Source organism: Bufo bufo, chromosome 4 (genome assembly GCF_905171765.1).
Source record: "Bufo bufo chromosome 4, aBufBuf1.1, whole genome shotgun sequence".
Classification (NCBI taxonomy): domain Eukaryota; kingdom Metazoa; phylum Chordata; class Amphibia; order Anura; family Bufonidae; genus Bufo; species Bufo bufo.
In genome coordinates this window covers 245,981,683-246,000,077 of record NC_053392.1, presented here as the reverse complement: position 1 = coordinate 246,000,077, position 18,395 = coordinate 245,981,683, and the positions used below count along the sequence as shown (strand labels likewise).

Genomic DNA, 18,395 nt, shown 5'->3' with positions numbered 1-18,395 from the left:
CTTTAAATAGTGGCAGGCATTAAATCATGCAAGATACTTGGAGGGCACAACGGTTAATACTTTGCAGTGCAATGCTGCTTTATCCCCTTCAGCTATTCTAGCTGGCTGGATCCCAAGGCCCGGATGCCTAAATGCTGGCTTTAATCCTTGGTATATAAATACTTCCTCCAGTATTGGCGCTTGCTGTACTTTATAGAACCTCTGCCAATCAGGGTACTTATCTGACCTGGTATTGTCCTTACTCGGCTTGAGGGTAACTGCAGGTTTCTCCCAGGAGGTGCTGTCCTGCAACTGGGGTGTCTTCAGAGCTAACTAAGGCTCTCTTGATCCGCAGGTAGGCTAGGATCCCTCTACTAGCCTCCTGGTAACAACTAGAAGTCTGGGCTGTCTAGCTGCATGTCAGGAGGAGGCCCTCAGCTTGTCCCTGGCTGGTGCCTTCTAACTTCTGTCTCTGCAGACTCCTGACTCTGAACTAACTCTCCCTGTCTGGGCCTGGATATTTATATTAGGGGCTCCCTATCTCCCTCTAGTGTCTGGGATGTCTCACTACACCCAACTAGGCCTGCTTACACATTACACAGGGGAATATTGCATATAAAAACACATTATAAAATACATAAAATGCACAATTAAATATAACATTTCTGTCCCTTGTGAATAGGAGTAACGCGCACTCCAATTGACCCTTGTGTAGTGCCCACGCCTATCTAGTGGGACACTACATACCACCACGCTATAACGTTGCCCGTCCTCGGCGCAACATGGAGGGGCCCTGCCCAGCTGGATACTGCATCTGAAAAAGAGAGAATAACGCAAAGCAGGAAAATTTCATCTACATTTGCGAAAATACATTATATGCATAAATCAGGCAGTTCCACTGGCTTAGGAACAAGTGACGGTGAAAAGGGGCGTCGTTCTCTTCTCTCAGGATAGTGTGAGGGAACAGGGGCGCTGACCTGGCGCAGCGTATCATTATAACCAGGATAGTCCATATGTGCAAATTGTCCATAATATGACAGTAGAACAATATAAAACAATTTAAAGTTCTTGGAGGCTCAAGGAACAAATATGAGTCCGTACCCAGGTTTCTTTCTTATTTTGTGTAAGTGTCCTTCCCCATCCAAGCAAGGAGGAAGATCATAGAGGCTCAGGTACTTTTGAGTCCGTCTCTAGGCACATTTCTTTAAAAGAGCAAAATCTCAGAGGCTCAGGTACTTTTGAGTCTATCACTGGGCACGTTTCCTTGGAATTAAGTTGCGCAATAAAATAACAGCACATAAAAATAGCCCACATTATTCAATTGGCATATATATAAAAACAAGTGCCGTAATACCCTTAATCAACCTGAAAAGGGGGTTAAAGGGTTAAAGGTGCAACACAAATAGGCACAACTTGGTGCAGCAACTTGTTGTCCTGTAAACAAGTTGGCTTTGCTGACATTGGTGTTTTCAGTGGGTGACCACCACCACTGAGCCGTGGGTAACTGGCAGCAGCAACAAAGGACCAAAACAAAGGACTCCTGTCCTGAAAGGGTTAAATCTTCTGGAAATAAATCAAGGGCCTAGCAGGCCAATTCACAGGGGCATGTCATAATCGCTTTGCATTTCAGCGGTGCTCCCTGGCTCTGCTTGCGAATGAGGCCTGTAGTAAGCCTCAACAGGCGGATGTGCCCACATTATGGTATTAGGGGGCAGCTGCAGCATAAAGGGACCTCTAATAGGTATTGGCCCCATAGGCCTAGGGGTAATGACAGTTGCTGACCGCACCGGTGCAGGGATAACAATTGCAGGTTGTGCTGGCCTAGGTACCGCCGCCGCAAGCGGTCCGGTGGGCGCTGGAACAATTGGCTCTGCGCAGCAAGTCACAGGGTGAGAGGGCCTTCTTGGGGGCCTCAACGTAGCCGCAGTAGCTGTAGGTGGCCGGCGGGTAGGGACAGGTACCCTTACCTCTTCCTTTCTCGGTGGCGTCTGGATCCTGGCGGTGGCAATTCTGCGTAACTCCAGCAACTTCTCCTCCAGACGGACTATCTGGTCGTCCAGGCTCTCGGTCTCAGGATCGCTGTCCTCCGCTGTCGCCGCCGGCACTGGTACAGTAAATGGCGCATCCTGCGCAGCCGCTGCAGACTCCGGTGGCGCATCAGGTCTCTTACCCTTCCGGATATTATCCAGGGTAACGTGGAGTCCCTTCAGATTCTCCATTTCTTGGATCGTTTTCTCCCGGCGAGGCAGCTCGGGGGATGGATAGGGACTCACCCATTTCTCCAATACGGTTGGCTGCCAGAAGACGTTCGGGCCAATGAAAGAGTCCCGCTCTTGGAATGCGTGATGGGCCGGTTCTGGAGAGCGCGCTGGTTTGCGCTCGCAGCCAGAGTAGTCCTCATCTGCCTCCCAGTCCTCCGATTCTTTCTTGGGACGGGTCACGGCAGTAGCATATGGGCCTCGCAGGCCCTCGGCAGGGGTGAATTCCACTTCCTCTCCCTCGCGGAGGTTATGCATATACTCGGAGAGGTAACTCCGCTTGACGGATCTCCGGTTCACGTATAAGTCTCTGCCGGTGGTATAGTCTTGTATGAATCCGTAGCCACGGTTCTTGTCAAAAGCCACAACCAACCCCTTTCTCCTTTCCAGGCGGGGTTGGGTGTCAGTGTGGCGCTCGTGAACGGTCTTTGCCAGTTCCTCGTAGAATATTTTCGTCTTGGTATTTTTCTTTATGGCGGCCTCCCGGATGTCTGCCATCAACGCTGACCACTTGAACGAGGGCTGGAAGAAGTCTCTCCAGGAGCCATAGTAGGTCTCCGGTTGTGTCCTCGGTGGCGGGCAGGCGGGTCTCTCCGGTCCCGGAGAGTAGGCCGGTGGAGCGTCCTCTGGCTCTACACCAACACAATCCATCTTTACCAATTCAGGCGCGGACATCCCAACAGAGCAGTCTTCACTCTGCAACATGCTCGATCCTTCTCTGGAGAGCGACAGGGTGGCGCCAATAATGTCAGACAGATCCTCCCATTGCGCTGGGAGGCCGCCCCCCAGGCACTCCAGTATGGGGGAGGCGGAGTCCATTTCTGCAGACATGCAAATGTCCAGACAGGGCGGTGGCGCCGACAGAGAGCCTTTTCCTGCTCTTTTCAGCAAAAAGGCGCCAACTTTTACCGCCAATTCAGGATGAAGATGACGCAGCAGTAAATTCAAGCAAGCTCAGCGGCCATCTTTAGTAAAAACGCTGTCTATTCACTGACAGCAAGCGGTGGCTCAAACAAGCAGCAAACAGTCCAGAAAACACTATCTTCACACCGCTAATGATGACAGTTCTCTGGCCCAGCAATTTTGAATAAAACAATAGGGCTTGGTCACTTTAAGACGATTTTCAGCACACAGTTTTATATCCGCAATGGCGCAGGAATGTTCCGTAAATCCTGTTCGTGATGCCAATTTATGCAACACGCCAGACCTGCAGGGTATAGCGAAGCGAGGTCACGGTTATAGGCAATCGAGGGTTGCTCGCTGTATTGGAGAACCCTGGGCAGGCATGCAGCAGTGAAAGAGAGGTAGACACAGTTCCTCTGGGGCACACTCTGTATATAGGTACCAGGCCTGATGGTGGATGAGGTGCCCTGGATGTTACAGGTATTTTTAGTGCCTGGGGCAAGGTCCCTGTGGAATTCGTGACGCCAGTGCCTGTAATGGTGGCACACCGATTTATAGGAGGAATAACTGAGTACTCAGTGGATAAACCAAACGTAGCTTTACTTGGTGAACACAGTCCAACTTTGTACATACAGTTAGTGATGATAATGCAGTCCCTTGAACAATACTTTACAAGCAGGTAGACTTTAAATAGTGGCAGGCATTAAATCATGCAAGATACTTGGAGGGCACAACGGTTAATACTTTGCAGTGCAATGCTGCTTTATCCCCTTCAGCTATTCTAGCTGGCTGGATCCCAAGGCCCGGATGCCTAAATGCTGGCTTTAATCCTTGGTATATAAATACTTCCTCCAGTATTGGCGCTTGCTGTACTTTATAGAACCTCTGCCCATCAGGGTACTTATCTGACCTGGTATTGTCCTTACTCGGCTTGAGGGTAACTGCAGGTTTCTCCCAGGAGGTGCTGTCCTGCAACTGGGGTGTCTTCAGAGCTAACTAAGGCTCTCTTGATCCGCAGGTAGGCTAGGATCCCTCTACTAGCCTCCTGGTAACAACTAGAAGTCTGGGCTGTCTAGCTGCATGTCAGGAGGAGGCCCTCAGCTTGTCCCTGGCTGGTGCCTTCTAACTTCTGTCTCTGCAGACTCCTGACTCTGAACTAACTCTCCCTGTCTGGGCCTGGATATTTATATTAGGGGCTCCCTATCTCCCTCTAGTGTCTGGGATGTCTCACTACACCCAACTAGGCCTGCTTACACATTACACAGGGGAATATTGCATATAAAAACACATTATAAAATACATAAAATGCACAATTAAATATAACATTTCTGTCCCTTGTGAGTAGGAGTAACGCGCACTCCAATTGACACTTGTGTAGTGCCCACGCCTATCTAGTGGGACACTACAATATTAGAGCACATTACTATGAGAGGAGAGAATTACAACTCCCAGAATGTCTAGGCTGTTATTATATTCTATCAGAGGTCATTACAGGGATGAGGTATAAAAGGACAGGACTACATCTTCCAGCCTATCCAGGCTGTTATTTTGGGATAACAGGGGATATTTCAGAGAGGAGGTATAAGAGGAGACGAGTACAACTCCCATTTTTTTCCGGCTTACCAATTCTGTGCTCCACCCCATCATTTCACATGATATCACAGATCCTTCACCACAACTTCTCCGCTCCCCTGCTGAGCTCTGTACTGATCACATGACAGTAATGTCAACACAGGTCCTACTGCTCTTGCAGTGTAGCAGATACAGAGCAGGTCCTAAGTCAGTAGTCACTGCTGTAGTGTCACTGCTGTGTGTCCCCCTTGATAACCAGGTTACCCAGTTGGCATAAGAAGGGGGGAGGGGCAAGTAGAAAAAAATAGAAACCAGCAGATTAGCGGCACCCTAGGAACATGCCTATGGGTTCCTAATTGTATATATAGCCCTGGCAGTGGTCCAACAAATTTGCATAAATGATATGTCCGCAGTGGTACAAGCTAAAAACAAAAGAAATATATTGTTTTAAGCATGATCAACCCTTCCAAACAGTTTAATAGGGTTGATCATGTTGACAGGTGCACTTTAAAGCAAGTTTACTTTAAAATAAAATGTCACACTGCTTATGGCTACATACCAGTATATCTATCTATCTATATGTATTTATTTCTATCCATATAATTGTAGTTAATTGTAGTAACAGTTGTACTCTATAAGTGTTGCTCCATTACCCTGAGGTTGCTAAAGGGGTTATCTTCAGGATAGGTCATCATTATAACATCAGTGGGTGTCCAAGTCCAGGCACCCCCACCGATCAGCTGTTTCAGGAAGTCGCTGCCCTCACCGAAGCTCTGGGGAGCAATGCAGGCTCCTGGCAGCTTTCCACGGACAGCGCTGTACATCATATAGTGGCAGTGCTTGGTACTGCACCTCAGCCCCATTGACTTCAATAGGACTGAGGTGCAACTAGACCCAGGGGCGGACACAGACAGCAGAGGGCCCCTGTGCAAAGAATGTGCCTGGGCCCCCTCCCCAAACCACACATACAGACGTAAATATATACAGTAGATACAGTGACCCCTTTAAGGCTACACAGTGCTTTTGGCCAACAATGTGTCGTGCAACCAAGGATCACAGCAGACACAATGCTGCAATGCATTGAGTTAAAATGAATGTGGTCGCATTGTGAACTTGAAGTTTCTTAAAATCACAATTGAAAAGTTGCAAGAAATTCAGCAGGTTTTTTTGTGACCGTCAGGTCAAGGCCTCATTTACATTTACTAGTTGTGATGTATCGTAGTATCACTGCAATCTTTGGCTGCATAATGTGTGTTGCAGCCACAGCCACCTTGTGGTGCCAGCCTAAGGGCCCATTTCGATGGCTGTGCTTTACAGTCCACAAATTGCGGATCCACAAAACACGGAGACTGGCCATATGCGTCCTATGATAGAGAATGCTTATTCTTGTCTGCAATTGCAGACAAAAATAGGACATGTTGTATTGTTTTTGCGGGGCTGCGGAAAGGACATGGATGTGGACCCGTTAAAATGATTGGATCCACACCCATTCTGCAAAATTGGAGAACAGATGCGGACTCCTTCATACGGCCATCTGAATGAGCCCTAACACACATACTGGACTTTCATACATGCAACCGCTCTTTTTCACACATTCTCACACATGCAGGCACTGTCACACACTCACTGTCACATACACACTTGTACACATGCAGGCACTGTCACATACACATGGTCATACATCCTCACACATGCAGGCACTCTCACATACACACTTGTACACATGCAGGCACTCTCACATACACACTTGTACACATGAAGGAACTCTCACATACACACTTGTACACATGCAGGCACTCTCACATACACACTTGTACACATGCAGGCACTCTCACATACACACTTGTACACATGCAGGCACTCTCACATACACACTTGTACACATGCAGGCACTCTCACAGACACACTTGTACACATGCAGGCACTCTCACAGACACACTTGTACACATGCAGGCACTCTCACATACACACTTGTACACATGTAGGCACTCTCACATACACACTTGTACACATGCAGGCACTCTCACATACACACTTGTACACATGCAGGCACTCTCACAGACACACTTGTACACATGCAGGCACTCTCACATACACACTTGTACACATGCAGGCACTCTCACAGACACACTTGTACACATGCAGGCACTCTCACAGACACACTTGTACACATGCAGGCACTCACATACACACTTGTACACATGCAGGCACTCTCACATACACACTTGTACACATGCAGGAACTCTCACAGACACACTTGTACACATGCAGGAACTCTCACAGACACACTTGTACACATGCAGGCACTCTCACATACACACTTGTACACATGCAGGCACTCTCACAGACACACTTGTACACATGCAGGCACTCTCACATACACACTTGTACACATGCAGGAACTCTCACAGACACACTTGTACACATGCAGGAACTCTCACAGACACACTTGTACACATGCAGGCACTCTCACATACACACTTGTACACATGCAGGCACTCTCACATACACACTTGTACACATGCAGGCACTCTCACATACACACTTGTACACATGCAGGCACTCTCACATACACACTTGTACACATGCAGGCACTCTCACATACACACTTGTACACATGCAGGCACTCTCACATACACACTTGTACACATGCAGGCACTCTCACATACACACTTGTACACATGCAGGCACTCTCACAGACACACTTGTACACATGGAGGCACTCTCACATACACACTTGTACACATGCAGGCACTCTCACAGACACACTTGTACACATGCAGGCACTCTCACAGACACACTTGTACACATGCAGGCACTCTCACAGACACACTTGTACACATGCAGGCACTCTCACATACACACTTGTACACATGCAGGCACTCTCACATACACACTTGTACACATGCAGGCACTCTCACATACACACTTGTACACATGAAGGAACTCTCACAGACACACTTGTACACATGCAGGCACTCTCACATACACACTTGTACACATGCAGGCACTCTCACATACACACTTGTACACATGCAGGCACTCTCACATACACACTTGTACACATGCAGGCACTCTCACAGACACACTTGTACACATGCAGGCACTCTCACATACACACTTGTACACATGCAGGCACTCTCACATACACACTTGTACACATGCAGGCACTCTCACATACACACTTGTACACATGCAGGCACTCTCACATACACACTTGTACACATGAAGGAACTCTCACATACACACTTGTACACATGCAGGAACTCTCACAGACACACTTGTACACATGCAGGAACTATTTTACACTACATTACATATAGATCCCTTCCTCACCTCCTGGCTGTATTGCTGGTTCTTGTGTCCTCAGCCAGGCTCCTCCCCCTCTGAGTAGCAGGGCTCGGTCTCCACACAGCAGCAGTGGGTCCTTCCTTCCTCACTGATTAGCAGTGCTGGCCCATTGGAGGAGAGGCTGTCAGTTCTTTTGAGTGACAGTTTTCAGACCAATCAGCTCTCCTGGTCAGTAAGGTTGGGTCTACAAGGTCCTATTTTCAAGAAAATCGCGTAAAAATGCAGTGTTTTTTTGCCGCGATTTTGTAAAAATCCAACCCTGTGGACACAGCCTTACTGACCAGGAGTGCTGATTACACTAAAACCTGTCAGCCCTCCTATGGATCAGCCCCTGAGCAGCACATTATCTTTCAGTCTAAAGTTCAGGAAGGGGCCCCAGTCACCAGTGGACCAGTCCAAGCTGGGCCCGTGTGCAGCTTAACCAGCTGCACAGGCGGTATGTCCGCCCCTGACTAGACCATGTGACCGATGTACAGTGATGTCACTGGCCTAGGAAGAGGCTGCAGCACTCAAGGCCTCTTCTAACAGCTGATCGGAGGTGGTCCCGGGTGTCACCCCCCCGCAGGTACCATACTGATGACCTATCCGGAGGATGTCATAAATATATTTTCCTGGATAACCTCTTTAATATTATGGCAAAGCTCTATTATTGAGCTACGTATGGGATACTTGCGTTCCCTCAGGAACTCAGATATCCTGCTTTATGATATTACCTGGTGATAGTATGCCACAAAACCAATAAAAAATAGATTTAAAACAAAAGTATGGCTTTTAAATTTCATCCAGATGAAAAATAGGAGTTGCTGTTTTTTACCTTGATTACATTATATTTATGCTGCAGGTGTACAATGTAGATGCACAGGTCCCTGACAGTGCGGGTACAGGTACAGCCTATTTGTGTGGCGTAAAAGGCAATTCTGCGACCTTGGGTGTGAGCGCGGCTGCAACATATGGAGTTTGTACAAGTGCCAATGGCAATGAGGTGACATCTATACTTCATCGAGCAAAGGAAGCAGGTAGAAAGCCATCATGGTTGTTTTTTATATTTTCTACCTAGGAAAACAAGCAGATGTTAGAGCCACACATACTGTAATTGAGTTGAACAGTCCACAAGTCACATACTGGTTACTAATTTTACACTTTTTTCTTTATGCCAGACTTAAAGGCTATGAACACCCTCAAGTAAATTTTTTTATCATTGCATTTTACTCATTTTGGGCTAAAATATATATTTTTTTATTAATTGGTCTTTATAAGAAACTAGTAGAAGGACCCGGCTTCACACGGGTATATTTCATCTATTTCATTTAATGTTGTGTGTAACATTTAAAGATATCAACAGTATGCACTATAAGGGCTCATGCACACGACCGTATGGCTTTTTCAGTGTTTTGCGGGACGTTTTAACGGATCTGTTGTTCAGCTTTTTGTTTCCGTTGTGTTTCCATTTCCGTTCCATTTTTCCGTTCCGTTTTTCCGTATGGCATATACAGTATACAGTAATTACATAGAAAAAATTGGGCTGGGCATAACATTTTCAATAGATGGTTCCGCAAAAACGGAACGGATACGGAAGACATACGGATGCATTTCCGTATGTGTTCAGTTTTTTTTGTGGACCCATTGACTTTAATAGAGCCACGGAACGTGATTTGCGGGCAATAATAGGACATGTTCTATCTTTTCACGGTACGGAAATGGAATGCACACGGAGACACTTCAGATTTTTTTGCTGAACCATTGAAATGAATGGTTCAGTATATGTACCGCATACTGAACTAAAAAAACGACCAGTATACTGAACGCAAAATACTGTCGGGTGCATGAGCCCTAAGGGTCCATTCACACGTCCGCTAAATGGGTCCGCATCCGTTCTGCAATTTTGCAGAACAGTTGTGGACCTATTCATTTTCAATGGGGCCGGAGTTGTCCGCATCTGCATTTGCGGATCCGCACTTCAGGATCCACACTTCTGTTTCGCAGAAAAATAGAACAGGTCCTATTCTTGTCCGCAATTGCAGACAAGAAAAGGCATTTTCTATGAGAGTGCCGGCAATGTGCGGTCCGCAAAATTTTAGCGGACATACACACATACATACACTCAACTTTTTATATTAGATGTTGAACAGGATTTTGTTCTACAGCCTTCACTTTCAGCGTTTCTGCAGGCCATTTCTTTTTACTTTACAGTGAATCTGTCAGGGGATTGTTCTGACAGCTGGATCTGTAAAGATGCCTTCACACGAGGAAGATTTTGTGACAGAAAATTCCGCAACTGAAAATCAGTCCCATTCACCTTAATGGAGCTTGCAGAAATCCATACGCTTGCTGCCTAATTCAAATGAATGGAACTGATTTTCAGTCACAGAACTTTCTGCCACAAAATCTACCTCGTGTGAAGGCACCCTATCCCTATCTAGGGGCGTTTGCTGACTGGGCCCCACAAATTTTTTTTGTGCAGGGCCCCTCCCCAACTCATACAGGCACTCACCACATACATGGATGCACTCATACAGGCACTCACCACATACATGGACGCACTCATACAGGCACTCACCACATACATGGACGCACTCATACAGGCACTCACCACATACATGGATGCACTCATACAGGCACTCACCACATACATGGACGCACTCATACAGGCACTCACCACATACATGGACGCACTCATACAGGCACTCACCACATACATGGACGCACTCATACAGGCACTCACCACATACATGGACGCACTCATACAGGCACTCACCACATACATGGACGCACTCATACAGGCACTCACCACATACATGGACGCACTCATACAGGCACTCACCACATACATGGACGCACTCATACAGGCACTCACCACATACGTGGACGCATACATACAGGCACTCACCACATACATGGACACACTTATACAGGCACTCACCACATACATGGACGCACACATACACACACTCACCACATACATAAGGCACTCACCACATACATGGACGCACTCGCAACATACATGGACAGACTCACATAAGCACTCACCACATATATGGACATATATATATATATATATATATACATACACACACATTACACACACATGAACATACAAGTAGTTATACACCTATTTCTACAAACAGACACTTACCTTTCCTGTAGACAGCTGATGTCTGGTCCTCACAGGCAGCCTGGAGAAGTAGGTGCCATCACCCCTCTGTGCCATCCAGGGACAGCAGTGGAGGGGTTAATCAGTAACGTACTATGGGGGGTCAGAGCACAAGACATATGGGGGGGGGGGGGGGGGGGGCAGCCCCGGGCAGGCATTCTAGAGCTCTGAGTGCTGGAGCAGCCAGCCTGCACTACAGTAGCTTTACACTGGTGGGTGGGGCTTGATCCCATAAAGTTCTGCTATTGGCTGATGTCATAGTAAGCTGCCAGCCAATAGAAAACAGAAAGCAGTACTGGCAAGTGGTGTGCCAGTACTGCGGATCCCAGCCTGAGAACAGCCATAGGAGAAGACGGCAATTATACTGTATCTGCTGTGTCATGGTCTGTTATTGTGGACCATGACACTTTTGCCGTGCATGCTTGTTGACGGTGGCAACATGTTGTTTTGCATGTTTTGACACTTCCCCTTTAAGTTGTGTGTCCCTTTCCATTCTGGTGTGCACGGGGTTAAGGTGTGTTTGTTAGGCTTGGTGGGTGTGACCTCAGGCCTCTTTATATGTTGGTGTGGTGGAGCGTGAGGTCAGTTTGATTTTGTTGTCAGTCCGTGTTGGAGCTCTGCTCCCTGGCTGAATGTCTTGGTCTGTGTGAGACACCTTTATTTATTATATGGTTTCCCTTTCTCTGTCTGTGTGTCCCCTCCGGAGTGTTTCTGTTTTCCCTCCCACACCTGGTGTATGTTGTCTTGGTGTGGACCTTGGATGGAGGTTATGGTGTTGAGGTGTTTCTTCCTCCGAAAGGGGGCTGCTTTCCCGGAGAGGTTTAAGCAAACATCTAGACAGTGCATTTCCGGTCCATCTCGTCGGCGGCAGGTAAGTTCTGGTAACCTAGGTCGTCTGTTGCCTTTTGTTACTTACCTGTCGTTTGGCTGTGAACCCTGTCTAGTTGGTGGCCAGCTGCTGGGCTTCTGGAGACACCATGCATCCGTTGTGCTGGATGAATGGGTGGTCTCTGCCCTGTCTTCAGGCTTAGGGCATAGCAGGGATACCTAGGGTTCTAGGTTGGAGAGCATGAGCCCCCTTACCTTCTGAGGCGGCTCATGCATTAGGAGTTTAGGGAGATCTTCAGGGTCGCGTTAGGAGGTGTCCTGCTCCCTGTTCCCTGCTTTCCTGCGTTGCAGCGAACGCCGATGCACGGTGGGTGGTTTCCCCCACTCCCCGTCGTGACACCAGCGCTGCTGCTGTAAGTGGCATCTGCCTCTTTAAAGTGCAGCAGTTGTGAGTAGGGGCAGCCCTAGATCTAATGAAAACATTCAGTACTGCTCTGTGGCCCCTTCTGAGCTCGGGCCTCAAAGCAGTCGCTTCCCCTGCTTCCCTGATAGCTACGCCACTGCCCTTATCTCTGAAATCCTGACAGCTCAAAACACCCATTATAGCTATATTCTTATCAAACTGATAAGGGCTACAGATCCAACCATCAGAGCTGCTCCCTCATGAATTCACTGTAAGGCACCATTTACTCAACCGTATTTGTGGTCCGATCCCCAATTTTTGTGGATCAGATGAGAACCCATTCATTATAATGTGCATCCATATGTCCGTTCCGTGGCATCTGCAAAAAAGATAGAACATGTACTATTCTTGTCCGTTTTGCAGACAAGAATAGACATTGTTACAATGGGTCTGCAAGAAAAAGCATATACAACACGGACATCATCCATATTTTTTTTCTGATCCGTGTTTTGCGGTCATGTGAATGCACCCTTATGCAGAAAGAAATGGCCAACATAAACACTGAAAGTGAAGGCAGCAGAGCTGTCGAAAATTCTTAGTAAAGACCAATTGAAAGATTTTTTTTTAGGCCAAAAATGAGCAAAATGCAATGATTTAATTTTTTTTTTTCCAAAGTTGTCCATAGTCTTTAAGAATTTACATTCCAGCAAGTTGTCTAGTCTGCCTAATTTTGTTAGTGTTTGCACAGACTTTAGTTCAACATACACCATTAAATGGGCCTAGGGAACAAATGAGCAAGCTAGGTTTTATACATTGTGTAGCTATATGTACAGTACCTTGTTATTTTAGCCTCTTTGCACATTTTAAGAAATTCTGCCATTGGATTGACCTTATTTTGACCTTATTTTTCTTTATTGCAGGCAAATCTGTAGGTATTGTAACGACAACCCGCGTCCAACATGCCTCTCCAGCGGCTGCTTATGCACATAGTGCCAATCGGGATTGGTACTCTGACAATGAGATGACCACAACCATGATTAACAATGGCTGCAAGGACATCGCATATCAGCTGGTGCACAATACCGATATTAATGTAATTATATAGACAATGGGGGGATTTTATCAAGCTCTGCACTGCAAAATTCTTTCACCTGAAGGAAATTTTCTGAACTTTTTGTATTTTCCCACTACTTACGGACGCTTTCAGATGAGCGTATTGAAATCCGTCAGTATTCTGGCTCAGGATCCTGGTGATATACCATCAGTATTGTCATCAGGACTGCTTCAGGATATTATCAGGATTTACCTGCGTATTTCTTCCTTCCATCACATCATTATTTATGTACTGCACAACAAATCCGCACAAAACTCGGACACGCTGCAGATTTCAAATACTGCTGGGAATTATACGACCATGTGAATAGCTCTATTCATTAACATTAGCAGCGGATTCTGGTACATTCAATCCGGAGTTTTGGCTTCATTTGCACCAGAAAAATGGCATAAATGTAGAAGAATTTGTTGCTGCTGCTGGCTACGCCCCCTTCCTTCTCTTGCCATGCCCCCTTTAGGAAAAGTGGCGAAGGCGGTGTAAAAACTGGGAGATGCAACTAGTTAAAAAAAATAAAAATTCTAAGTTAAAAAGTTGCAAACAGATAGTTTACGACTTCTTAACCCCACTTTTCAGTGGCAAGGGGGATGATAAATCTCCTCCAACGTGTGCTGCTGGATAATGTGGCACAAAGTACGCCAAGGCAGACTCAAGGAAAACTGACTTGAATTATTACTCCTCTGATACATTCTCTCCAATGGGTGTGAACAATTAAAGCTCACTGTAGTACACAGGTACCTGTACTTTTCTGAATGGGACCTGCCACAGTTTTCCTCAATTCTTAACCCTGTACACATGTATAAACACAGGATATCGCTTCTCTTTTGGGATCACATAATGCCCTATAAAATACAGTATATCTTCTATATTTCCACAACAATGAAAATAACATTTTAGTCCTAATCATGTGCTTGAATGCTATTTCTTGGTCTCTCACATGTTCCCTGCAGGTAATTCTTGGTGGAGGAAGAGCCTATATGAGTCCCAAAGGCACCCCAGACCCAGAATACCCAACCAGTTCATCAAGTGCAGGCAGTCGAAATGATAATCTTACCCTAACAAAAATATGGCAAGATCAGCGAAAGGTAATGTGCAACTCTGAACAGTAAGATTAAATCGGATAATCAAAAATAATGGGAAGCTCACCGAAGTAGAGCACGGCCCGCTACCATCCAATACCTATTAAAACTCAATATATATATATATAAACTAGTGGTCGGCTCATAAGGAGCAACAATATCAAAAATAACAATCAAACAGTAATATTAAAAAGGCGCCTTAAGACAATTAAAACATCCATCCATGACATTTAGTCACGGTCCCTCATATAGTCTGAGTTGCGGAGCTCACGCAACTCATCAATTTTATAGTATAGCTGCGATTGTACAAAGCTGATATAGATATGTCCAAAGTAGTTTATATTTAGGATTTATCCAAGTAGTAGCCTGCAACGTTATATCGGAATCTAAAACCATATATTCCGTTTACTATTTATCAATGTCCGATATGGCCATAAGTAGACAGCGTAAGGTTGTTAGCAATGATGCCTGCACAGTTCATAAAGTACTTATGATAGTTCCGTTCATGCAGTATTTTCACTCATTCAATATAGTTGATTTCTTTGTTGCACGACTTAATGTACTGTCTACTGGCTTTATTGTATCAAAGCTGTGCGCTATTGTGCTTCTTACCAGTTCCCCAAGTTGCAGCTGATCAGATGGTATTCATGCCGGTAGGGGATCTGTGGTGTTCTCCGTCCCCGATCTGTTCGGCACTTAACCTGAGATGAGTCCTGTACGTGAGATCAGTCAGGGACAGGACTCAGCTCAGGTTAATTTGCATACGTATCAAATCGTTTTTTTACACAATAAAAGCACACAGAGCTATGGAGACTGGATATTGTGGATGTGCTAGCGGCCATCTAGCAACCCATGTCCTCAGCTCTACACACAAAATCCAGATGACCGGTTCCTTTAATAAAGGTATTTTTTTTACTAAATTGATCTTACAATGTACTGTACAATACTTTTTAATTATTCCTCCCATTAGGCAGATCTTAATTAAAGGGCTTCTCTGGGCATTTAGTCTAATTACTAGTTGTAACTAACCTCTGGAGGGAAGCTCTTTCACATAATACCAGTGTCGGACTCGGGTGCCTAGGGCTGGCCAGCAAAATTTATTTTTGATGCTCACCGTATGGATACATTCAAATATTACCTGCTCACACAGTGGCAGGCAGCAGCAAGAATTTATAAGGGTACTTTTACACTAGCGTTTTTCTTTTCCGGCCCTGAGTTCCGTCCTAGGGGCTCAATACCGGAAAAGAACTGATCAGTTTTATCCCCTTGCATTCTGAATGGAGCGCACTCCGTTTAGGATGCATCAGAATGTCTTCAGTTCAGTCTTTTTGACTGTTCAGGACGGAGATAATTCCGCAGCATGCTATGGTTTTATCTCCGGCCAAAAAAACTGAACACTTGCCTGAATGCCGGATCCAGCATTTTTTCCATAGGAATGTATTAGTGCCATATCCGGCATTCAAAATACAGCAATGCCGGATCCGTCCTTCCGGTCTGCACATGACCGGTAAAAATGTGAAAAAAATATATAATGGTGGGTCTCTGAGAAAAGAAGATACTGGCTATCCTCCCTCTGTACCTATAAGTCATCTCAGCCACCTGATTGTGTCAATATTAATAAACTGGGTAGTTTCTTAAATATTTTACCCAGTTTGAGGTGGCTGGTTGAGGTGCTGTACATTGCTTATCTATATGTAGTGCAGTAAGTGAACTGTGTTATGTGCCACTTGTGCAGGGGGTGGGAGACTAGGGGCCCACCGAGGGAGTCACCTGTACCCCTGTGGGCCAGTCTGAGCCTGATTCTTACTCACACGCGCTGTGAGGTCTTCTACCCAGGTCCCAACCAGAAGTGTCTGCTATTTCTGACTTAAGGATGTAAGATCATTTCAGACCACTGCCAAACCCACATCAACTCACCTCCCCTAAAAAAAACACTCTGAGTCCAACTTCTTGGTGAAAGGCCAAAGCAGCCAGTTTATTAATCCAAAACATTATCCAACATCTTTAATAAAGACAATAATATAAACACATATAATAAAGTGCAATAACATTCACATTGTGGAAGGATCCTAGAAGGCAACCTAAGCAAGCTGCGTTCTTCACTCCCCACATCTTTTACCTTACCCTTGGCCGCACTCACCGACCCAAGGGCACCAAATCCTCCAAAATATATATCCATCTACCCCTGTAGGCCTTTTTAGCCCAAACAGGAGTCCCCAGCTTTCAGCTTACCGAACCTCATGAGATGCACTCTCCAATGTGTTATGCACCTATTAAACATTGTATTGCCTTCCAGGACCCCCCCCCAATAACCTGCACCTGCTATGACTTGAAAATTAAATATCTAACCAGGGCGGGTGGGTGGGCAACTCACGCAGGTACAAACGGCCACTGGTGATGCCCCACCCCTACACAAGAATATATACAGCCCGCAAAACCTACTGCACCTCCCCCTTACCCACCAATCAGACTCCTCGCCCAAACTTCTAATCTTAACCCCTTCCTGTCTTCACACTTCCCCCTAAGTTAATTTACTCTTTGCTACATCTGCGCCTCGCTCCGTTGCTCTACTTCTGTGTTTAGCTGCATTATAGTCAATTCACCTGAACTGGAAAAGAAGCAGCCACATATTGTTGGAAGAGCCCACAGCTTGAGTGAGTGCAACGGAGCTTCCCTCCCCAGGTTAGGCTACTTTCATACCTCTGGTGTGAATTCCGGAAGGCTGTTCCAGGATTCGGCACTGCCGGATGCGGACAGAATGTCCGACGGCCCCATTAAATATAATGGGGTATGGCGGAGATCCTTATGCATTCCGGCAGACAAACGGAGAACCGGCTGGACACAAACCGCTGCATGCTGCTGTCCGGCAGATTCTCCGCTTGTCTGCCAGAACAGCCATGCCAGGGTCTCACACCAGAGGTGTAAATGTAGCCTTAGTTACAACTACTAATTAGACAAAATGCCGGAGAACCCTTTCAAAATAGTTTATTTGCCATATACTTTATTAGCATTCCATGTCCAGCTGTTCAAATGGTTCATTCAGATTTCCTGCTGCATGCTGTGTAAATCTTCACAAAGCACCCTCCCTGCTTCTTGGTTATTGTAGAGAAGTGCTCTCATAACATGCTCTCTCCCCTCGCTGCAGAGGATGAAATTGGCATGGACTCGTAGACTTCTATTGAGTCTATCTCCTGCAGTGAGGTGAGAGGTGTGAGTGCTTCTCTCTCCTCATTCTAGTGCTGGGTGGGGGTCGCAGCACTCAGACCCCCACCAATCAAAACTTATGACATTTCTCTGACATATCAAAAGTTTTTTGAAAACGGAGGCACTCTTTAAAGGATTCAGTCACCAGGTTTTGGCCTATAGCGATACGGACATGCACGACTAGATCGCCGCTAGCATGTCCGCAATATATCTGTCCTATAGGGCTATGTGGTTTTAATTTCTTAAAAAAAGGATTTTATAGATATGTAAATGAGTGTTGAATGTGTCCAAGGGTCTGTACTAACCTTCCTTGTGCCCAGCCACGCCCGCCTGTGAAGGAGCCCAGCACCGCCTATGTCCTCCGAATCTCCTCCTTTAATCAACGATAGATAGCCGTGATCTCGCGATGCGCGAGATCGCGCATGCGCAGTTCTTTCCCTGAGGCTGATGCCAGCACAGGGAAGGAACACTATACCGGCACTGCGTATGCGCGATCTCGCTCATCGTGAGATTACGGCTATCTATCGTTGATGAAAGGAGGAGATTCGGAGGACAT

General features: G+C 46.2%; 1 protein-coding gene across 1 annotated transcript in view; it reads left to right on the top strand.

The window, feature by feature from the left end:
- The window catches only part of LOC120996905 (intestinal-type alkaline phosphatase 1-like), a 64,458-nt gene that overhangs the window by 25,296 nt on the left and 20,767 nt on the right, over positions 1-18,395 (top strand). The window contains exons 3-5 of the mRNA XM_040426797.1: positions 8,905-9,079; positions 13,366-13,538; positions 14,507-14,641. Of these exons, the coding sequence (XP_040282731.1) occupies positions 8,905-9,079; positions 13,366-13,538; positions 14,507-14,641 (483 nt within the window). The remainder of the gene's footprint in view (positions 1-8,904; positions 9,080-13,365; positions 13,539-14,506; positions 14,642-18,395) is intronic.